Source organism: Aptenodytes forsteri, unplaced genomic scaffold (genome assembly GCF_000699145.1).
Source record: "Aptenodytes forsteri isolate BGI_AS27 unplaced genomic scaffold, ASM69914v1 Scaffold208, whole genome shotgun sequence".
Lineage (NCBI taxonomy): Eukaryota > Metazoa > Chordata > Aves > Sphenisciformes > Spheniscidae > Aptenodytes > Aptenodytes forsteri.
Window position 1 is genome coordinate 2,124,260 of NW_008794963.1, and position 22,806 is coordinate 2,147,065.

The 22,806-nt window shown below is 38.6% G+C and overlaps 2 protein-coding genes across 2 annotated transcripts in view; one reads left to right on the forward strand and one right to left on the reverse strand.

Moving 5' to 3' along the window:
* Positions 1-4,383: 4,383 nt before the first annotated feature.
* Positions 4,384-16,161, forward strand: LOC103895767 (RING finger protein 151). Its single transcript, XM_009275468.2, has 7 exons — positions 4,384-4,479; positions 5,414-5,639; positions 6,879-7,018; positions 8,884-9,046; positions 10,269-10,389; positions 11,329-11,571; positions 12,440-16,161. Exons 2-6 carry the CDS (start codon positions 5,434-5,436, stop codon positions 11,563-11,565), a joined length of 867 nt encoding a protein of 288 aa, XP_009273743.1. The 5' UTR covers positions 4,384-4,479; positions 5,414-5,433; the 3' UTR covers positions 11,566-11,571; positions 12,440-16,161.
* A 1,315-nt stretch (positions 16,162-17,476) lies between these two features.
* KIAA1429 (KIAA1429 ortholog) overlaps positions 17,477-22,806 on the reverse strand; it is a 33,295-nt gene continuing 27,965 nt past the window's right edge. The window contains exons 21-24 of the mRNA XM_009275504.1: positions 21,890-22,056; positions 21,397-21,728; positions 20,391-20,534; positions 17,477-19,928 (exon numbers count right to left, since the gene is read on the reverse strand). Coding sequence (XP_009273779.1) covers positions 19,771-19,928; positions 20,391-20,534; positions 21,397-21,728; positions 21,890-22,056 — 801 coding nt within the window. The 3' untranslated portion in view covers positions 17,477-19,770. The remainder of the gene's footprint in view (positions 19,929-20,390; positions 20,535-21,396; positions 21,729-21,889; positions 22,057-22,806) is intronic.

Genomic DNA, 22,806 nt, shown 5'->3' on the forward strand with positions numbered 1-22,806 from the left:
GGGCAGCTGCGCCGCGGGGGGCAGCGGGACCGAAACGGATGGCTGTGCGGAGCCGGGCCGTGGGGCGGGAGGTGTTGCGCGGGGACCTTGGCGTTTGTCTGGGGTTACTCGCCGCCGGCGGGCCTGGCGCTTGCACCTTCGGCCCCTGTGCCGGGCTGGTGGTGGCTTTGCCGTCCTGTTGAGAAGGTAATGGTAAGTGTGTGTTCGTTGTTTAAGTCCGCTTAGGTGCGGTTGCTTGGTGTTGCGTTGCTGCTCCAGGTGTTTCCAGGCCAGTTTTGTTCTCTATGACCAAGATCATGGACCGTTCCCGAAGAGCCTACCCAGGCATGACCCGGAGGCCTTCCTCCTACCTGTGCAAAGCCACCCCCCCCCCAACCCCCCCCCCCCCCCAACAGAGCCTCTGAGGAGAGCTCTTCTGTCCTTGGTCTGGCCTCTCTGCAGCAGAGTCCAGCCCTTCAAAGCCTAAAAGGTGGTCTGTGAGATCCGTATCTTGTATTGCTCTGTTTTGGGTAGGTCTTGCAGCAGGACAGCAAGTAGAAGCATTACGTAAAAATGTTCTTTGTCAAAGTAGTTCTGGTTTCTTAGGTAGTTCCTGGTAGAGGCATAGGCCTTAAATTAATTGTATACCTCGTACCGGTTATTATAGAAGCTGTTGTTGTTGATTAAGTCAGTTTTTTACATCGCTGTAAGCTGGTATTGCTGTCCATTCATTCTTATCCTCTTCTGCTCCCTTTCTCATACACAAATGTTGATGAGACCCCACGATGTACCAGTGTGGGGAGCTGAGCTGAGGGTGTAGCTCTACAGCAGCCTTAGTCATAGACACTGCTGCTGTCTTACTTTCCTTTCTACCCCAGCTGTGGTTTCTTGTCCCCTGTCTTGCCCCACTTCCACAGTCATTGGAGCTTTTGCTGAGCCATCTACAAGGAAATCTAGCCTAGCAAATCACTGAGTAGTTTTCTGTATGGTTAGTTGTCTGAGCCAATTCAGGAAAGGGCCAAATTAAATGTTTTAACAGATTCAAGGGAGGAAGTAGAAAAAGACTAGGAGGACATTAATTAGTGGATAGATTGGCTTGGGCTACCGTAGGACAACTGTCAAAGTTAAAACTTTTTTTTTTTCCAGTTCAGTCAGTTACAGGTCAGTTACCCAGTATGATACATCAAGTGGCTGTAGAATCAGCTTGTGCTGTCAGAGTTGAAGGGGTGAGTCTGCCTCTTTGGGCATTAATGCTGACTTAAACTGGCTTACAGTGACTGTGGCAGAATGGCATGACACCCTAAAACATTGTTTCTATATAGCAGGATTTAAAGCACAGTGTGTCTTTGTGAAAATAGAAGCTGAAGCAACACCTTGTTTTAATGTCACCTCATCCTTGGGTCCCACATAGGTTGATTGTTCTTCCAGCCACACGACACTTCTGGAAATGCCATCTTAGTGATGCACATCTGTAGTTCTGTCGTGATTCACTCCAGCCCTGCTTTGTTCTGTCACATGGAAAAGAAACAGTTTTTAAAAATCAGAAAGTAGTGTAGAAGTGAAAACGCAAGTCACTAATCTGATCTTACTGTCCTGATTTTGACAATGGAATAGCTTTGATTAGTGCCAGACGTTTAGCAAGCTGTGCCATTATGTTGTTGAGAACTACATCCCATCTGTATTCTCCCTGCTATTAATAGCCACACAAAGATTTCTGTTTGAAGGCAGTGCAGGCCGTAGCTCGAGGCTGGTTTTAGGTGTGCATCTGCCTGGCAAACAACATGGGATGACAGCTACTAAAAGGACTTCGTATCTGTGGAGTCTGGGGGAAAATTTTGCATGTCAAAAACTATGGGGAGAAATAAAATATACATGAAACAATGGAAGTAAAATAGCAGGAAATAGTTTGGGTTTTTTCTGCCTTCCAGATTTGGCACCTGCAAATTCCAGATATCCTTGTGGACAGTGTCACTGGTAATGGCCAGGTGATGGGCAAAATTCTGGACCAGAGAAACCAAAGACAAGGCAAGGTTTGGAAATGTTAGTGGAGTGCGGGAAGGCAGTGATAAATAATGTAGTTTCTAGGTGCAAACAAAAAAGGAGTGTGACAATCGGTGAATTGTAATAGAAATAGAAGAGGTTTTGAGGCCACATCAAGAAGAGAGAAGTTTCTGGGGAAGAGCAGAAGTTGAAAATTATGTCATTTTGTGGTGGAAGTACTGAGTAAAGTGATCTGTACTGCTAGAGTGCATGGCATTTATCTGATGCTCTCTCTCTGCTTATCTGTTGACTAAAGTGCATCTCTTGAAGTTGGCAGAAGATAAAACATCTCTGGTTCTTCAGATCAGGAAATTTCTACTGGAGGAGATCTGGGACTTCAGTTACAGCTGTTGTCATAGGTCTCAGACTCAAAGCCAGAAGGATTCTGGCACTGTGTGGGATGGTGCTTCTCCAACATCAGTCTTGAAAACATACTGAAGTTCTCATCAGAAACCCCCTTGATTGTATTTTTTGCTTCAAAGTTCCCATCCACTCTCCATTTGAACTCTGGTTTTGGTTGGGGCTTTATATATATATGTATGTATGTATATATATTTGTTGCACTTCATTTTTCTGTCAAGCACAAATAAATATTTTGTTTCCCACTTGATGAAAATACTCTTTCCTGCATTCTGATAGACTTCAAACTTGCTAAAATATGCCAAAGAGTGTCTTAGTGCTCAGGGATCAGCAACGTGTGCGCCAAATGTAGCTTACAGCATCCACAATTCCAGTAGAGCAGAAACCCTAGGACAGCAAAAATGCTCACAGTTGTGTTGACATATCTTATATCTCTATGAAAGTTTTTTAAAAGTTGAATCCTCTGGGATCCACCAAGCCAAATCAAAATTTTAGGCTCACAATTCAAATTCTAGAATGTATATATGCTGTTTAACAGTCCTCCAGCATAAACATACCATGTTTCAATGCTGTCATCAGTATTGGGAACTAGTACTTGACTTCACATTCTGCTGCTGATAATTAGCATTGTTCTCCACTTTCTTAACTTTCCATTGTGGTCCTTGCTGTCTTTACAATCACAGCTTTGTACAAACATAACGCTCATTTTGTTAATGCTGAACTAGCAAAGTCCCAAATTTCCTGTCTTTGCAGGAGACCTGTAAAAACATACAGGGAAACAACAGTATAAAAAGAATTCTTTATCATATTCATAATATGGTATTTTCTTGAGCAGACTCTTCTAGGACATAGAATGTCCATGCTGTGGCTGAAGGAATAGCATATCCCAGATACTGTAAATTTAGTTTGCCTGTGTTGTTGGTGACAGTGTAGCCACAGAAGCACAGAGCTAAATGCAGTCTGTGAAATCTGCCTGGGACCTTGTCAGGAGTCTATGTGGATTGCACTCCCTGCTGCTGTGGCAACGCTGTCGTGAGATCACCCGGCTAGTAGGTGTCCCAGCTAATCTAACGCTAGTTCAAGCATCTCTGCAAGCCATGGTGTTTACCCATGTTGGGTAAACATGCTGGTAGAAACAAAACACAATATGGAAACTGCGTAGCAGATGATGTGTTTTGTATTTGGGTAATACACATGCTTGCCTGTGTTATGTATGCTTTCATTACAGGTTTTATTAACCTTAATCTTAGCAAATACCCTTTTAACACAAGCACCTTTCATAATCAGTGAAGATATGCTTTGATAGTCAGATATAAGATCTAAATTCCAGATTTATGTTGTATTCATGAAAAGGAATTGCGAAGTTCTTTTTTCCCTTTAGAGTGAAATTTGACATTAGTCCTTAGAGATCCTTATTGTTCTTACACAGTTCTAATTCAGATTGAGATTCTCTTTGAATGTCATATTGCAATTGCTAGATATCAACTTAAGGGATTTAAGTGATGACATCCTTCTTAATTTTTTGTTTTGAGCGAGCAACCTTAGTTATGCTACACATCAGAGCAATGTTACTTGTTGATACAATGAACTTGACTGTAATAGTTTTGTTTTAAAAATGAACCGGCATATCACGCCCAGATAAAAACAGGTTAGACAAGACACTTTCCTCTTTTTAAGGAGTATAATTTTACCAGATTTCAGTTGCTACTTTTCAATAATATTGAATTCTGTCATCTTCAATCTTGCAAACAAATCTGTAAGGCTTCAAAATTAAATGGCAGCAGGGTGTTCAGTTTTGTGATAAGTATCTGCATCAGTAATAATTGAAAGAGAGACTGATGATTCCCGCTTTTACAGTGGCTTGTTTTGGAAAGCTTTGTTTTAGTGGGCTGTTAGGAGAGCATCTATTCAGCAGCTGGCTGTTAGACACAGGACTCAGTAACTTAGGAAACACTACTGAGCCTTTTTCTTTCTAATTTTTCTCATAGGCATAACAAAGCAGTGAAGAGAAACTGAAGGAAGTATTACGTCTTACTGATCAGAAAGCTGTTTCTGAATTATTTGGACAAGCTTCATACATATGTAGTAAAATCTAAAAAGGTAGGATATCTTCCTTTTCTGTTTTATTTAGAAAACCTCATAACTAATGAAAAACTCTTTCATGAGTCCCAGTGGGGTTACAAAAGTATGCTAAGGAGGAATGCAAAGTCTAAAACATTTTCTTTAAGTGAGTTCTGTGGAGTCTTGCCAAATTCTACTAGGCTTTTCATGGTAGGATTTTGGTGAGGGCAGGTTGCCTGTTAGTTCTTCAAAAAACTTCCAAATCCATCTAAAGGGTACTCAGTTTTATAAAATAGACCCTGTAGGAGAAGACAGTAGCTCTTCATGATTTCAGGGTTAGCTGCTGTGGTGGCTCCCAAATATTAAGTATTTCTCTAGGCATGTGGAGATTTCATGCTGTTCCCTCTGGAATGGAAGTCTATAGTGAGTAGAGAATCTTAACCTTTTTTTTTCAGTATGAAAGCAACACATTAAGTGATGTGCAGTTCATAAATACAAAATCTGCTGGCTGAAAGTACCAGTACAGCTATTGTCTGTAAGGACACTGTTTTGTAAGTTTGTTAGGCATTATGTAAAAGGCATTAAAGTGGAAAGCAAACATTTGCATTTGAACTTCTATGATGTTTCTGCTTCAGGTAGAATTCAAGTAAATAGAAACTATAGGTTTCACAGTGGCTGATAGAACTATGTTCAATAACAGAGTTCAGAACAAGCGTGGCTCACATATCTGCTTAAGTCTTTGCTTTCAAAATTCGGAGAATCTTGATACAAAATTGGGCTTCTGACATCCAGCAGTACAATCCTCAAATTCTTAAAGTCTCCAAAGTATGTAAGTGTTTGCATTCTCACCTGTAAAGTTCTGTATTCATGTTAAGTTCTCCATATTTCTAGAATTGCTTCCAGGCCTTTTTGTGGATCTAGCCATATGGATTCAGGACAAAGATTGCTTTATTTCTCTGTGTTGTTTTAATAGGTTGAAACTGTGTGGAGAGCATGGGTTATGATATTGAGCGTTTCGTTGGCTACGTTAATGAAGGGCTATTATGCTCCATCTGCCGCGATGTGTTAGAAGATCCATTACAGGCTCCTTGTGAACACGCTTTCTGTACTGCTTGTATACATGGATGGCTTGTTCATCACAGTAACTGCCCTGAAGACAGACAAATGATTGACGTATCTTTGCTACGACCTCTCTACAGGTATACAGTAATCTTGCTGTATGTTGAAATTACATGAATTTAGGATTTCTCACCTTTGCTTGCACAGCTTCATCTCTTCTCATTTTCTGTCACTCAAATTGCCTTAACTCAATATGCCTATGGCAGAAACTGATCACTTGCATGAAAGCATTAGCATTTTCTGTTTATTATAACTAACTTTCTAGGTATTAACATTTCAAAGTGGAAATAACAGTTTATTCTCCACATGCTGATTCTAGATATCTGTCTGGATTTTACTCTGAATGTCTTCTACAGCACCAAAACTTTCCCATACCTTTTTAGAGAAAGCAGGCAAGGCAAGTCTTGACAACAGCAGTCACTAAACACTTTATCTTTTGTTTTTCTTTTCAGTCTTACCTAGATACTGTAGTGGGGTTTGTAATTAATAATTCCTGTAGATATGAACCAAACTTCTCACCTTCCAATCCTTTTTCAAAACGGTCTTCACCCATAAGAATACCTGTCTTGAGCCACCTTGTCATGTAAAGCAGGCTGTTTTCACAAGTGTCTTCCATAATTGGTCAGGCAGTTGGACTAGATGATCGTTGTAGGTCCTTTCCAACTGAACTATTCTGTTCTATTCTATTCTATTCATTCCTGCTATTGCCAGCACACTTAGAGTTTCATCAGTAGACACTGCTTGCTGTTTAACCCCTGCACTGTCTAATCTTGCTCAGATTAACAGTTATGTTGTGTTTAAAACCTTCAGCCACAGGTGTTAAATTAACTCCATTAGTACTCTCAGTATTTTTGTCACTAAGGAGATTTTACTGTATGGAAAATTGAAGTATAGTGTAGACAGAGCCCTGGAGTTTAATTTATAGATTGTTTTGTCTGTACTCACTGTAGTCAGTTTGATTTGGCATGGTTAGAAACACAAATTAAAACTTAAATGATCAATGAGTAGCCTAAGTGTTTGTTATTGGTAATATCTGCTGAGCTAGTGAAAGATTTATTCAAATTCAAAGTTAAAAATTTATTAAGAAATAAAGAATTCATTTGCATATTTAATTTTGGAGACTGAATTTTCCTCTAACACTTTTTCTTTTAATGCTGTTCTTTTCCCATACGGTCACTTGAATTCTAATAAAAAAGAATTAAACTGATTATTCACAAGTTTTCCTAATGGAAACTAGAATCTTACTTTCTTTTCCCGAAAGTTGAAAATACAAATTTTTCAATAATGTTTTCCAATTTTTTTTTCTTTTTTGCACGTAGATATATGAGAAATGATTTAAACCGTCTTCAGCTACATTGCAAAAACAGAGAGTATGGCTGGGAAATGGTTTGTTCACTGGAGTCTATAGACAGGCATGAAAGAGAGTGCGAATACAGTCAGATAGCTTGCTCCAATGCCGGTGAGTAACATTCAAAGAAGTTGAATCCTTTATATTCAGAAAACATGTGTTTGTCATCTTTCTGTCAACAGAATGGCAATAATGGCCATTGTTTCCAAACAGAAATTCAAAGCTTTAGCGTGATCTACTCTTTACAGCACTTTTTGAACAAAATTTGTTACCAATTTATGGCAATCAATCATGATCATTAGCAACAATTTCTTATCCGAGAACTAAGCAAAATGAATGAGAATGATGGACTTCAAATTTATGAAAATATAATAGTGCATTTGCTTTGCTTTCTGTCAAGTTATGAGTTTGTATTTCAATTTTGACTGTTTGTTTTGATGTTTGCAATAGCACCTACAGAACACTTAGGGATCACAATTTATTTAGAAAACAGCTGGTTGCCTGGTGCATGTGCAGCTGCTCACTGTCTCGTGGTTTTAATAAAAATGTGTCTTGGAAATGAGAATTGTTTTAAGCTAAATTCTGGTTAGAATTGTTGTGTTCATGTTAAGATCTTTATTTAAAACAAACCTACACCTCCTGAGGAAGAAACGTAACTGCTAAAGAGAAACATACTGTTAAAACTTCCCAATAGCTTTTATTCAAAATGTCATATGTTCCTAGACAAAGTTAATTTCTAATTAATGATGCTAAGGGCATAGTCAAGTCTGCCATTGTAAGCTAAATAAGCTAATTGTAATTAATTACTATTGTAATTAATAGTAAGAAGATTCAGGTGCTAGAATTGCTCCACTGGAAGTTATAATTTCTCTCAGCAGTAAGTGACTCCTGCAGCTTCTTCAGATTCACCTGTTTTACTTTCTACAGAAACAATAGCATTTATAGAGTTACCACACCTTATCTCTGATATCTGGTGTTCAGGGTGTGAGGGCTTTTACATCTCTTGAACTCTTCCTCAAGAATACATCGGAGTGTATTTTGAGTACCTCAATTACAAATCATTCTGTTTATTAGTAAAGCTCTCCTAGAGGGCTGTCTTTTGTAATTTTCTGGTGTGATTTGTTGGCAAGTTTCATTGCTCCGTTGTTTCAGTTTTCTCACATCAATTTTATCTTCAAATTAAATGTAAGGAGCTATAGTATGTATTACAGCAAACAGCGCCTCAAAGATTAAAAGTTAAGACTACAAACTTCAAATTTAGAGGGTAAAATGTAGCAATAATTTATATATATAGTGTTCATTTTTGGTTCTCTACAATTTACTTTTAATCACTACAGATTTGTAAAGTTTGTATCCTAGAACTTATGCGGAAACGTTTCTATTTTTGCATCAGTTATTAAATGTTCATAAATAAATGTTCTTGTTTATTTATGTGGTCTAGTATGTTACACACAAGACCAACCAATGGTCAGGAAAACAAGGTTACATTCCATCTCACCCACATCTCTCTTACTATGTGTCTTTGGACCTTTTTTCCTAAATTTGATAACCTGATTTTTTTTTTTTTACACATGTGCATTCTTCTTCAATTCCAGTCACTGCAATCTGTGGTGAAAGCACAGGCAAGCTGCTAGAGTCTTAGCTTGGCATCAGTGTTGTCATTACTGAAGTTGCTTTAATGCCAGACCGGTGGTAGAAGACTACAGAAAATCCCTACTTTCAGTTTTTCAGTATTTTCAGTTAAATGATAAATATTTTAATAAGGCTTTTTAAAAGTGTTTTATTACTAGTTATGTATGTTATAACTATCACATTCCACGTTCTAAATAAATCACTTTTTTCATTGCTTTAACAGACTGACAGTTGCTTAGCTCAGGATATTGCAGCTTGCTTGCTTGAGTGTTTTTGTTTGGAATTAATTAAAATGCTTTTGTTAGTTGTTAAATGACTGACTGACCTTACTGTTCCCTGTTCAGGTTGTACAGTTCAGATTGAACGACGTAACTTAGATGGTCACCTGGCAGTGTGTGAATATCGGAGCCGTGAATGCCCCAACGGTTGTGGTTACACCATTCTCAGTGCAGAAGACACACAGCATAATTGTGTAGCAGAGCTAAGAACCGAGCTAGAACTCCTTCGGTACAAATCTTCTGTTTCTTTGATGTTTGTGTTAAGTCTGGGCTTTAAAATCCCTGCATAAAGCACTTCAAATACTAGCACTGGATTCCGGTATGTGTTAAATAGTCTGTTAATTACTTGATACTAATGGGCCAGAGTATTATTATGTGTCAGCATAGACTTTAAATTCTTACTGTTTTGATTTTTTTGCTGTTACTTTTTTTGTCCAAGTTATCATAAATCCTAAAATTCCATCGCTTGCAGTTGAACTGCAAGCTGACTATATAAAATGACAAAATACCTAACAAGAACTGGAATGAAGTTGGCAATTTCATTTTTCCATTGGCCTGACATAGACCCAAAATCACGTTATTTAATAATTATGTTTAGTTTATTTTTTTTTTTTTACAAATTCTGAAGATAAAAATCTCTCATTATTTTGGCAGGTACAGACTGGTAGATTAAACCTCTGAAAATCTAATTTTCAATTTTTATTAAAATCCTGGCAGATTAATAACAGTTGGTGAATATGACTCTTCTTACCGGCATCCTCTTTTTCCTCTTATGTATGTTTCTGTAGCTTTCCCTTTCCATGGTGTTCCAGTTGGACTGTTTTTTTCCCATGCTCCTTCCTGTTTCTGTCTTTCAACTCAGTGTCTAAGTCTTGTGTTGAACGTTGCTGTGAAGTCAGGCTCAAATCTGTTTTAAATGCATTGAGACACAAGAGATTCTGCTACCTAGTTTCTGAACTCAAAAGGCTAATGTAGTAACAGCTAGGTTTTGGCTGTGAATCTGTGTGAGTGATCAGGTTATAATAATTTACTGCATACTATCATTTAGTGTCCACCATAAAAGTACATGTTTAGCAATACTATAGTATTCACACTTTTTATCTTGACTACCTGTGCTTAGTAATACTAAGCAAGCACATACTATAAGTAAAAGGCAGTAAATCATTTAATGTCATAAATACATGATCTTGAGCTCATAGAATTATTTCAGGAATATGATACAGTTTTTCCCTATACAGTCTGTCTGTGGTCACTTTAGTGCCCCCTGGACACAATGCACTTCTTTATGCTAGTTTTATTTAAATTAATGAATAGTACTATCATGCCTCTAGAGAGGTGTCGAGTATGATGGGAATCGGATTGGGCTGTTTGGCTGCAAGCAGGCTTTCTGGAATTTGAAAATCGGTTTTTTCCGTGCTACAAGACCTAACAAGCAGGAATAAACGTTTTAGGTCAGAAATGATCTGCAGAGTGGAGGAGGCAAAACATGAGATGGAGTCAAGGTTAGATTCACAGAGAAGGCATATGGTCCAAAAAGAGAGCATTCTGCAAAATGAAATTGAAGAACTAAAGGTAAATATGATTGTTTTATTTTCTTTTTTTTCCCTCTCTTAACAGTCTAGCTTTTTGCTTTTCCCAGTAGTAGTCTCTTATTTTGCAAATGTAGTCTCATACAGATGAGAATTACATTAAGTATGGGAAGCAAAACAGGTGTTTGCACCATGCTTTGCCTAGGCTTACCAGCTCTGTTGAGAAGCAGGCTAAGTGCTGTATTCGTGTGGTTTTTCTGCTTCAAATTCTTCTGGAGCTAACCTGTACCAGGGCTGCATTGTTCTGTGTGTACGTAACATGTTGGCAAATCAGTCTGAAACTCATTTTTCAGTGTCTAAACATAGGGCATACATCACAAATCAGATGTAATTAAATATCCAGCTCCTTTTTTAGTGCTGTCCAAAGTGGCTTAATCCAGTGCTGACACAGAGCAGACAGTGGTATTTACACTGTGGTTCAGCTGTGGTCAAAAGGTTGGAAAGTTGCACTGTGAACTTAATCAAGTAACGAGCAAGGCCGTCTTGTCTTTTCATTTATCCAGTTCTTCCTATATCACAGAAATTTATGTGCTTTATAGTTTACATTTTTATTTTTACTGGATTTGATGTTAAATCCTTGAACAATATATCTGAACATAACCAAAACCTTATTTTGGTTGGGGTCTTGAAATACAAAATTTAAGCAGCAACTGGATAAATCCACTGTTTCTTATTATACTTTATAAGAAACTTTTTGCACTTTTAGGAAAACTGTATTGGAATCTTTGAAACAAGACCATCTCAGAGAGTGAATGCTGGATTGTGTCTCAAATTGTTTACATTTGTTCCGCTATCAAAAAGTTATTTCAGTGTGGCTTATTCTTTATAATCCGTCACCCTATATGCATGGCCAATTCAACGTCATACCACCATCATTAGAAAAGAGTTTGTTTCTTGCAGTAAATTTGTATTTGCATTTCAGAGTCAGATGTCACGAATGATGTCAGATGTACGCTCTCTGATGGCTGCAGAGAGACAGCACCGTCAAGAACTGGAGCAGGCAGAGCTGGAAAAACGGGAATTAATGGAGCTGCTGAGGGGGCTGCAGAAGGACTGCCGATTAACTACTACAGAAGGAAGCAGGAAGTCAACAAATTTCCGCCCTCTAGCACGACTAGAGAGTGTAAAACGAAAACCTAGGGAAGTTACAGTTATCTAAACAAAAGTAAGCTCAAAAAGCATTTTCTTCTAATTTCTGTGACCGTCTGGCAAACTTTTCTACTTTCTATGAATGATGGGTAAACTGTATATCATTTCTGATTTACTTGTTTTCTTTTTAAATCTAGATTACTACTTTATTTCCTCTTGGGGAAGAAAAACAAATGGGGGAATTTTCTCTTAGGGAACACTGGGCATTAAAACCAGTAATTGGCAAATATCTTTTTAGCTAATGTTTTTATAAAAAGGGGGAAGGAGACTTGATTTGTTATCTCTTCAGTGCATCGTTACAGGAGTCTTTCAAGCCTGAAAGCTAGAGCCTTTCAAAGTCAAAGATACTCAAAGGTTGTTTCCTTCCTGGTCCATTATAGTACATTTAAGTCTAGTTTACGCTTATACTTGAAACAGAAAGAAAATGTGATCATCAGTAATGACATTTGGGATGTACTTAATTTTGGGAAAAGTCAGTAATAGAATTAGTAAGTCAGAAATTAATAGATTTTGTTTGTTTATAGTCTGTAGAAGGGCTATTTCAGAGGTGGAAAGAAAGCACTTTAAATTGTAATTCTACTGCTATGTAAGAGCTTCAGGTGAGGTTGACTTTTACTTTAGAGCTTCTTTAGCTTCCCAGGCTGATACACACTGAAGAGACTAATACCAAAGCCCAAGGTCATCTAAAACCTTTTAAATAGATGTGTGAGTAACTTGGAGTTTGTGGGAGGGATCTGCATTTTATTTAAAAATTTGAAGCTTTTATATGTGAAAGTATCAACTATTTCTACAGGGTCCTTTAAGCTTAAGACCAGCCCATTTGGTACTCAATATCTTTAAAGCATATGTAAATACCTTGAGTATCCTTAATTTTCTTTTGGCAGGTTTAAGGCTACTTGAACATTAATATCCACAACAGACGAGTATTTGCACAGTCACTTGGACTTCGGACGTCTTTATTAGTACTCAAGTTTGCAACGGTGTAAGAGCTAGCATTTTTTAACAGACCCACAAATACTGAATCAAGGGGGCATTTATCTGTAAGGACTGCATAAGAAATCTGTACAGTTCAAAGACTTTTCTCTAAACTTCTCACACAGCCTGTTCATGTTGTTTTCAGTGCTATAACTAAGCCATATTCTGTCCTCTGTTGCAGCTCTTCAGTGGAGTAACTAGGGGAGAACCTGTCTTCCTGTTTACTGAATGTGCTAAATCACTTTTGAACTTTCAGGAAAATGTGTGCAGGTGCAAAAATCTGAATAAGCTAATTTTGTAGTTTAGAAAGCAACTACCTTACAGTGCATGCCTTGCTGTCACTCAGAGCAATGCTTTTATGGCTAACAGCATAACCAAAGAGAGAGGCAGCAACCTTCTTTAGCACATACACTACGTTATGAAGACTTGTGGTCAGAGCTGTATTAATTTCAGGCATTAATAAATCCTTCTGACTTGCTGTTCCTTTAGTACCGCTGAAGCAGATGCGCACATGTTCAGGGCTTGTGCATTTAAAAAACTGACAGAAATAACTCTTCTGTAAAAGTTGGTCGGGTTTTTTTTCTGAAAGAAAACATTCGTAGGAAGAGTTATGTCCAAATATTTACTTGTTTTCAGTCCTTATATTCTAGATTAAATTACAATCATTGACAGTATTTAGGTCACTATAGCAGTCTCACCAACTCATGACATAGCACATCTCTTAAGCAGCCATATTTAACAATCTGAAACAGTAAAACAGTAGCTATAATTTGGGAAGACCTTCATTCACACTAAACATTCAGTGGTCAACTCACGTACATCAGTGTGCATATTAAAGCTGTAGGTAGAAAGTAAGAATGCTTTTATTATCCTGTGTTCTAAATAAGCAAGCTGTTAGTGTCTGTGGTCTGTGTCTATTTCAGCATTCACACTAATTTTGAAGCTTCTTGGCAACGCCAGATTTCATGCTATTAGAATCAATATATTTTCAGGATGTGCTTTTCTGTGTACTGTAACTGTGTGGTTCTGTGATGTGACTTTATCTACTTTGCTTAACATGAAAGAAGAAAATTCCCTCAAAATCCTTTAGAACTCAGATGGGCTGGATCATCTTTCCCAAGTTGGAGGGCAGTAATGGTCACCCAATCTTTTCTGTTCTGACCACGGAAAAAAGCAAGTTATTAGCTCTGTGCTTTCTCCATAATGGGATCTCTGCATTCGTTTGTTTTAGGAATTTCACCCACTTATTTATGACTAAATTCCTTCTAGTATAGGAAATGGGGTTTATTTTATATTTACTTAGCATTTGGTCTGCTGTCTGTCCCCTAAGTGACAGACATGAAACTGTGTGAGAAAACGCGTCCTAGGTGGTAAGGAAGGCCTTTCTGCTGTGCGACCTATGTAGCTTCTAGTTGGCAGCTCTGGAGAGCCTGAACTTCCAGTGTTGAAATGTGGCAACCCTTTGGGCCCGCCTGCTGCTGGAATGACCTGTCAGCTTGGGTTTCCTTTAGCAGCGAAGCAGCACTTGCAGAGGTATTTTAAATGGGCACCTACTAGCTGATAGCATCAGATCCCTCCAGTTACTTTAAGCTTAATCCTGTTCCTCAGTGTTGGTAACTGTTCTGCACTTAAGATATTCCTTTGCTAATGAACCACTCACAGGGTGGTGTATGCTTAAGTATGGTCATCATTTTACCTGTCTTAAAATTAACTAGGCTGAAATTAAATAGCCCATTATGTTAATATTTTATCTAGTTTTAGCTTTTCCAGTCTCATGCATTACACAGCTCTTAATAACAGCTGGCAGAAGCAAGGAATTTTTTTTCTTTCTTTCAAACAGTCTGTTAATCCTTTTTATAAAAACTAAGGGTCCAAATATTGTAATAGGCTTGGTGTAAGAGAAGACATTCACTTGGAAATGCTACTTCCCTAGTCACGATCATATCTTGGGATTATATGAAAGATACTGCTAAAAGGGCATTACGGGAGGGTTCCAGCATTGAATTACTGGTATTAGTATTCTCATAGTAAATCACACTTCGATCGATTCCATTTCCTCACAGGTGGAACTGTGCTGAGTGCAAGTTGAACCGTTACTCAGGTGGACCAGTAACCGTGCAAGCAGTTGTTGTATTTTTAGTTGCTTCTACTAGCACTTTGCAGCTAGAAAAGGGAGAGCAGAGACTGTGGAGCAAGGAGAGTGGAGAGAAAGAGTAAGTGCGGTCCGACTGTCTTCCCTCAGCCCGAGAGCAATGATGCAGCTGCACCAGCCTGTGTACCAGCTAGCTTACCAGTGTAAATGGCTACAATTAAGATAGCGTTAAAATTAAAAGCAGATTAAGTCTTTAGCCACAAGTAAGTGAGTACCAAATGTAATCGTACCAAAACTGGGAGATACGCAAACTCAGAGAGAGCAGGCTGTTAAGTAACGTATGTGAGATTACAAGGAGTTGAGCAAATCCTTATCCTGCATTAAATTGGGTGAAAAAGAATAACACTAAGGATGTATTAGGAGAAATCAATATTTTTCTAATTTAAGTGAGTGGTACGTTTGTCTTTGAAAGAAAATCAACATTTATGTATTTATTCTGAAGACCCAAGAGGCCAATTACAAATACGTTTAAACTAGTTCCTTCAACTGACTTCTCCACTTAAGAAGTCAAATTCAAGACAAAAATAGTTTCCTCTGTTTCCTTCAGCATTAAAGCTGCGTCCCCTGTTCTCCTGCACTCCTCCCGAAGCAGAAAATCGTCGGTGGCCTCGGCCAGTATGGACCATTGCTGCTCGGGTTACTTATTTGGAACAGGAACAGTAATCCTGGGGAGAGCTGCCGGTAGGTTCAGATGAGATTCAACGAAAGGCGTGGAGCTGAGAACCACGCACCCGAGTCAGGTGCAGGAGTGGCAAGGAAGAATTTTGCTGGACTTCCTAATTAAGGTGGCAGTTTTTAATTAGTATGATTGTAGTACTAGATTAACAGTCTCATCTGAGATGATAAATCAATTTAACAGCACATACATACAAGAGTTTCTTGTCAGCACGGAAGGGAATGGAATTACATAGTCAAGGGAAATACCTAATACAGTGAAGTATCTTGGCTGGCCAAAAGTGGTTTTATATCTCAAATGTTCTTAGGTGTTTTTAAGAAGTTTAATGCATTAATAGATCCCAGGTGGCAAGCAGTTCCTAAGAGATATAGAAATGGGTAGCCTTGCAAATTAAATTTTCCGTGTGCTGTCCTCTCGGATGCTTCTGGCATGGTGCTTTTCTACAGCCGTTGTACTTAGGAGCGCCGGATGGTATTTAAAAGGAGCAGTACTAGCCTTGCCTTTCTCCCGTACTGCTGATGGGATGAAGTATGGTAGGTCAGGGAGATTTTACCACATAGATAGATGCCTTTATAAAGACCTACAATTCTATGCAACTTTCTATTAACAAATAAACATTGAACTGTCTTCCAGCATTATGGTTCACTGCCGATCTATTTACATTTTCTATCTTTATATACACAAGGAGAAACCAGGGCTTAACAGACCTTAATCTCTAGTCTGTAAAAGAAACAGTAATGTTATTTGTATCACTTTGAAGTACACTTTGTATAAAAGTTGAACTAATAAAGGGTCTATACCGTAGTTAATGCAGTTGGGTTCACTTCTTTCTGTTGCGAGGCCCGAGTATCCTCTGTATCAGATGAAATAGTGTACTTCAGGTACGCTGGCCGCTCAGCGCAGGAGGAAGTCATGCATAAACTACACTATAGGGTCAGTGCACGGGAGCAGGTAAGGCTGTGTACTTGTCGCACAGCGTTTTGCCAAATAGAGGGAACAGATAGCCATAAACAAGGCAGGCATGTGATCGAACAGCATCCCTTCTCAAGGGTTTTTTCTCCTGCCTCACAGACGGGAGGTTGTGAGTGGCGTGAGCAGCCGTTTTGAGGGAGAGAAGAGCTGGCGTAAGTTGAAAACTGCTACAAGAGGATGGCAGTCCAGTCCTGTGCAGACAGCAGGATAATAAACTGGCAAGAAGGGGGGGTGGGGGTGGAATTCCCTGTCCATCAACTAAGGGGAATCTCATCCCTAACGCAGGTTTTTCATATACACTGCAAGAGCCCACGTGGGACATGAACATGTAAGAACAGGGAAAACGAGCTGTTCAGAGTTTTGTACTTCCAGAGTTGTAATCGAGGGATGCATTTGCTTAAACATGAACAATCTGGACGTGGGGCACACTAGAGCGCGAATTTGCTGCACACAGTACTCTGCATTAACTGTCTCGAGCATATTCTCTTACCTGATGGGAGGAGTTACTCAGTGGAGGGGAAAAAAGGCTGAAAGCTCACACGTCACCACTATAGAGCGCAGCACATAGCTTGCAGATAACCTGTTTATCTGCTTATACCCATCCATCTGCATCTGGCCTTCAGCCAGTATAGAAGAATAAGGACTGCAGAGCTGCTAAAGATTTTGGACGTAAAAAAGAAGTGCACACAACTTGTCTCACCGTTATCCCACACGCAAACTGCATTTGTCTGTCTGTTAACGAGGACATTCAAGGCAATTCTTACACGTTTCAGCCAGAAGCGCAGCCTTTGTTAAGATTGTCTCCTTTTCTTACCACACACCGGTGCAGACGTACGGTCTGTGTACTCGGCCACAGGACTTCAGGAGGAAGAACCGTGGCACACTGTGGGTCTGTTCTACCCTACTCGCGCCTCCCAAGTGTTGTGTTCATTGGGTAAGCGTGTGATTCACTAAGCAGTATTTTGACATTGGCATTAGACGCTTCCAGTGTTCTGGTGCTCCAGCCAGGAAACAAAACCTGAAAGTTCCTTTTTGGGCAGAGTATAAAAAGCAAAATTTAATGCTTAAAGTGTCATTTACTCATGGTAGGAATCCAGTTTAAAAGAGCAAACCAAATAACTCCAAGTTTTAAACAGCGTTATTTCAAGTTGAATTTATCCAAGAAAGGAACCACTTTGCATTGAACTAAATTTAGTCACAGAACTAAATTAATTTAAAAAAAAAAAACAAAGAAAACATGATAGACGTATACTTCTTTTTCAAGTTTAACTAAATTTACAGAGCTTCCATACATCAATTTAACGAACCCTTTATTTCCTCCTACTTTGAAAATGACTAGTGTGACATACCGTATATTTTGAACTTTCAAGAACCAGTACTGAATATTTACATATTTATTCCATGCTTGACACTTTAGTTTTCATTTCAAATTCCCTGACAGAAAACAAATGATTCATGCTTGACACTTCAGTTTTCAAATTCCCTGACAGAAAACAAATGATTCATTCCCTGCTAGTTTCCAACACAGTAAAGTTTCTGAAGAAATAAAACCACCTTAAACGCATGGTCTAGAGGAGCTAGTCAGCTTTAAAAATATTTATGCAGTGCTCCTTAAAAAAAAAAAACCACACATTAATACCTGTAATGCCTGTGAGAGCTCCACCCATTTTAGTCATTACAATTGCAGTATTAGTGAAATTACATCTTCCTGTTATTTTACCATTCAGACAGTTGTTTGGCTTCCAATCCAAATTTTTGTCCATGTTATTTTAAACAATGTTAAAACGCGTACCTTTGTGAATCGGTACTATTCCCTTTAACTGCACCCACTCAATTAGAAGAAGTTTACTGCTTTCATAAGTTATGTCAATTGACTTTGTACAAACCAAGCACCTCTCCAACAGTGGGACACTGTCCCAGAGTCTCCAGAGAAAGCACACACAACAGGGGCCTTCTGTGGTTCAAATAAAAACCTACTTAATTGAGCCAGGCAGTATAAAGCTAAAAAAACCCCTCCGATTTAAACACTTAAAATAGGGTGTTAAAGTTTATGATTCTAGGCAGACGAGCTGTCCAAAGTACGTTAAGATTATGTAAAACAAGAACATTACAACTAGGCTTTATTTAAGTAGATGAAGACCCCTTTATAGCACTTTTGTAATGTCAAAAGACCAAAGCGTAAGTGAAAAATCGAGCTCGGCTGCGTCTGACAGCGGAGCTCATTTGTAAAAATTGCACATGGCCTTTAGAAAAAGCTACCACTCCTCACCCCATCCAAAAATGCAATAAAAGGCCATCGGGAGTCAGTTAATTCTATGAAATCCATGGAGCCCAAAGGAATGCAAACATGTAAAAAGCTTACTTCAATCACTGAATTTAATATGAAAATAAATTTAGAGGTGAATCTAGTGGTAACGTTTCTTTATGAATTCCTACTTCTCAAACTCTTTCTTTTCGCACTATATCTCAGTCTAATGACAGAAAAATCCAAACCATCTATTCAAGGGAAGGTTTAATATTACTGCTTCACTATGTGGTTGTTCAGTTTATACATCTGTCTCTATGCCCTCTCCTCAACTGTGTAAGTCGGCGGAGAGGCAGGCAACTAATTAACTCCAGGCCCTCTAAGGGTACGGGTATCTTGCCTTTTAACTTCAAAGCATACTCATGTTTTCCAGTGAAATAACTCTTGGGCTCCTAACGCATGAGCTGGAGTTATGAAGTAAATGCTAGAATGTTATCTGATTCTCCCTGAAGTCAATGACAGATTTTCTACTAATTTTAACAGGTGTGGGATCTTATTTAAGCGTCTAATCACATTACCGAAGATGTACAACAAAAGCCTACATAAATTGCGTTTACATTTGTATTCTTTCACAGATCAATTAATTTCAGTCAATCTTCTATCACCTGCTACTTCAACTGCTGTCAGATGGACCTCACTCATTAATAACTCAGACTGGCTGAAAAAAACCCAAAACAACAACAACAAAAAAAAAAGAACAAAGGGCTAATGGCTCTAAACCTGAGAGAAAAAACTAAAATTGCCTTACATATATATATATTTTTTTAATTTTCTTGCAGTAATAAGTCACACACAAAACACCTGTACCTTTCTTTTGGCACAATGAGTATTTTAGAAGTCCTTCAAGTCTTAACTCAAAGAGGTTCTTTACTGAGTGTTGTCTACTGAAGTCCACAAAAAAATTAAAACATTCTTTCAAAAGGAACAAAAAAAAAAATTTACAATTGTACACAAAAAGTCTTGAATTTTATTGAAATTTCAAGTCTTGTATCAAACAAAAACTTTTCTTCAGACAAAAATATTCTCTGGGTGTCCTCCAGATAGCAGCAGCTCTGAATTGGTCCTTTAGTGCCGCCGCTCTCTTTATCATCTTCACAGAAGTCCGCATGGTTGGGCTGTTCCATTAGGCCTCATTTTATCGTGTGAAGGAACGTACATGACGACCTCTTCCACTGCCTCCACTAACAAACTTTCCTCTTGAGCCACCACTGCTACTACTATTAGCACTTGTCCAAGACGGTCCAATTCCTCCCCGGCCTCTGGAAGCACGATCGCGAGGACTCGGTCGGTAGCCTTAAAGCAAAGAAAAGTATACTCAGTTGGAAAAAAAAAAAAAAAAAAAAAAAGCCCTAGGCGTAGTAGCTGCTGTGAAAGCATAAGAAACAAAAACAAGATGAGACACAAACGGGGTCTGTTTTCTCCTTTTAATTCTCACTTTTCTTTTAGGCAAGCACTTTTTGCTTTGATTGGCTCTATAATTACCATGTAGGTACGAAGACAACTGAATTGCAAAAATCTGAATGCAAAATTAAGATTCTGCGATCAAGTGTTCAATTCAGCAACTTTTATGGATTACAGGGCAGTTCGTATGAAAGCATGTATTTGACACAGTCTCAGTGACAACTGTTCATATATGCTTAAAACATTTGCTGAATTTCAAGGTGTCTGCAGCATCCTTGCATGGTTTCATTTGTAAAGAGAAAATGAAATTCAAGGAATTTCCTATAGTTCGATGCCCATATGAATACCATGTACCTGCTGAACTTAATGGTCTCAATGGTGGCAGTGGACCCCTGTTAAAATTGCTTTGACCACCTCTACTGTCATTGTAGGTTCCCCTGGGCGTACTCTGTGCACTCCAACTTGAGCCTCGAGCGCCTTCACGACGACTGTAATTTCCTAGATAGGGAGAGAAAAACCCACACGCTGTTGAGCAAACACCACTTTTTTTTTTTTTTTTCATTTCAATCTTCACAATAGTCAGGGTGGTAAACATAATGTTTACATAATTCAAATAGATAAAGCTACTCTGCATCAACACAGCCTCAGTATTCTAACTTATCAAAGTCTACAAGTTACTGGATTGTATTGTATGCAGAATCAGGGGAAAAAATCTATTTTTAAGACATGAACTCAAGTTTTTTTTTTTTTTAAATTACATTATCTAGTGCATTAAGATAGACTCCTATACCTTAAGTTTTTGTTGTAAAATAAATCCTAGTATTTATAATTTTACTAGATGGAAGTATTTTCTGTTTCTACCAGGCAAGGACTTGCCCTAATTATGGAATCGAAGGGAAAGAAATGCAACCTTGTCTATATATGAAAGAGACTTAACACTCTGTAGCTAGAATCTCCAGGTTCACTGAAAATTGCATCTTATTCCTGTCAGGATCTTCCATCCTTTTATTCGAAAGCCTCATATAAACCCATTGTGATGCTTGATTTCAGGAACTACCATGTCACAAACGGTAGAGAGGGCTTTTGATTGTTGGAGTGCTTCAGAGATGCAGTCAGAACAGTTGCTAAAAGAAAACAGCTAACTCCTTTTGCAAGGGAGAGGCAACACAGGAACTCGCAGCCTTGGTTCAATTCCACAGCACTCGAGAGAACCTTTTCTAGTGCCAAACAACTTATTTCAACAACACTGCTTCAGGAGCATCTCATGCCAGGGATGATTAATTGCTAGTAAATTGGTCTAGTATTACTGAAGCGTTTTTAGCATTCATTTACTCCAATTCTAATACAGGCGACAACATACCTTTTGAAGCAGGTGGTGTAAAGAACCTGTTCTGACTGTGAAAAGCTCCTCGTCCTCCACGATTCCCTGAGAAGCCACCACGTGAAGAAATCTTCTGTGACACTTTCGGTGGCCTTTTGGCAGGTGGTATCCCATCTGGAGCAACCACTTCTTTGCTCTCTGCAGCAACAAAATCATCCACGTGCATGGAGGGTGGCCTGCTCGTATTCTGTTTCCTCTGACGGAAGATATCGTGTGGTCGAATTCCTTGTCCAAATCCTCCCCTGCCTCGTCCTCTTGGTGGTGGCACAACATGAGCTCTCTTTGCAGGCTCTATGTACTCAGATTTTCCACTGTCATGACAAACCAGGATTTATTTAGTTAACGTAAAAATGCGTTCATACTGAAGGTCAGGCATTCTCCATATTGGAGATGCAATTTGAAAGGTGTTTGACATTTTGAGAATACACAAAACAGTGCTGAACACACTGTTTACTCATTAAACTCATCTTACCTTGAAGTTATGAAGGTCTCATGCTTGTGCTTGCCGAGTTTGAACCCTTTCGTGGTTTTTGTGCGGCCAGGAGATGATGGTTCTGACAAAAACGACCTCTCCAATTCAGCTTGCAAGTCAAAGTCACTGCAGCCTTTCTCTGACAGTTCAATTAAGTCAACTTTTACCTGCAACGACAGAGTTTCATTTTATCACAACAATCATTACTAGCACCTCTGAAGAAGAAAACATGCTGCACCAGGACAGATGAGATTCAACTAGGGTCCTTCTACTAGAGCAAAAAAGCTCCATCCTCTACCTCTTAATGCAGTAGTGTGGCTCAAAACAAAAAGCAGCAGCAACAAAACAAAAAAGCAGCAGAGCTGCAGCAAAATTGTCTTGATGGTTCTGAATCTCAACAAAGTCGAGTACTTCAAGTATGAACACCTGTCTTGTCACTAAATGACCTACAGTGAGGCACTCTTTTGCTTAAGCTACAGTCCTATAGATTTATTAATGCTGCTTTTATACAGGAATCAACAGTTTTGGTTTTGCTTAAGAAATTAAAACACAAAGTATCTTTGCATGTAAATTAAAAAAGAGTAAAACTAAAAAAGAATTAAGGCAATGAAGTCAACAGAAACCGATTATTTCTCACACAAGAAGTTATGACACTGCCAATTGCTTAGTTTAAAAAAAAAATGTTACTGTGTATTTTTCAAAATGACATTTAAAGTTTAGATTATAAAAATCAAGTTTCAAATACTGTGAAAAGTTTTTGTGCAAGTAGTTTCATTTACTACTGCCACTTTCGTCATACTACTTCATACTACTACTCCACTTTCGTCACATCAGAGCAAAGATTTAAAAAAAAAAAAGTGTAGCTATCAGGCTCTTTGGATATCACTGCAATGACAGAAGACAAGCAAGGAAAAGAA

Coding starts and splice junctions, on each gene's coding strand:
- LOC103895767 (XM_009275468.2), top strand. CDS start 5,434: ATGGGTTATGATATTGAGCGTTTCGTTGGCTACGTTAATGAAGGGCTA. Junction 9,047..10,268: donor ACCGAGCTAGAACTCCTTCG/GTACAAATCTTC, acceptor TAAACGTTTTAG/GTCAGAAATGATCTGCAGAG. Junction 10,390..11,328: donor ATGAAATTGAAGAACTAAAG/GTAAATATGATT, acceptor TTTGCATTTCAG/AGTCAGATGTCACGAATGAT.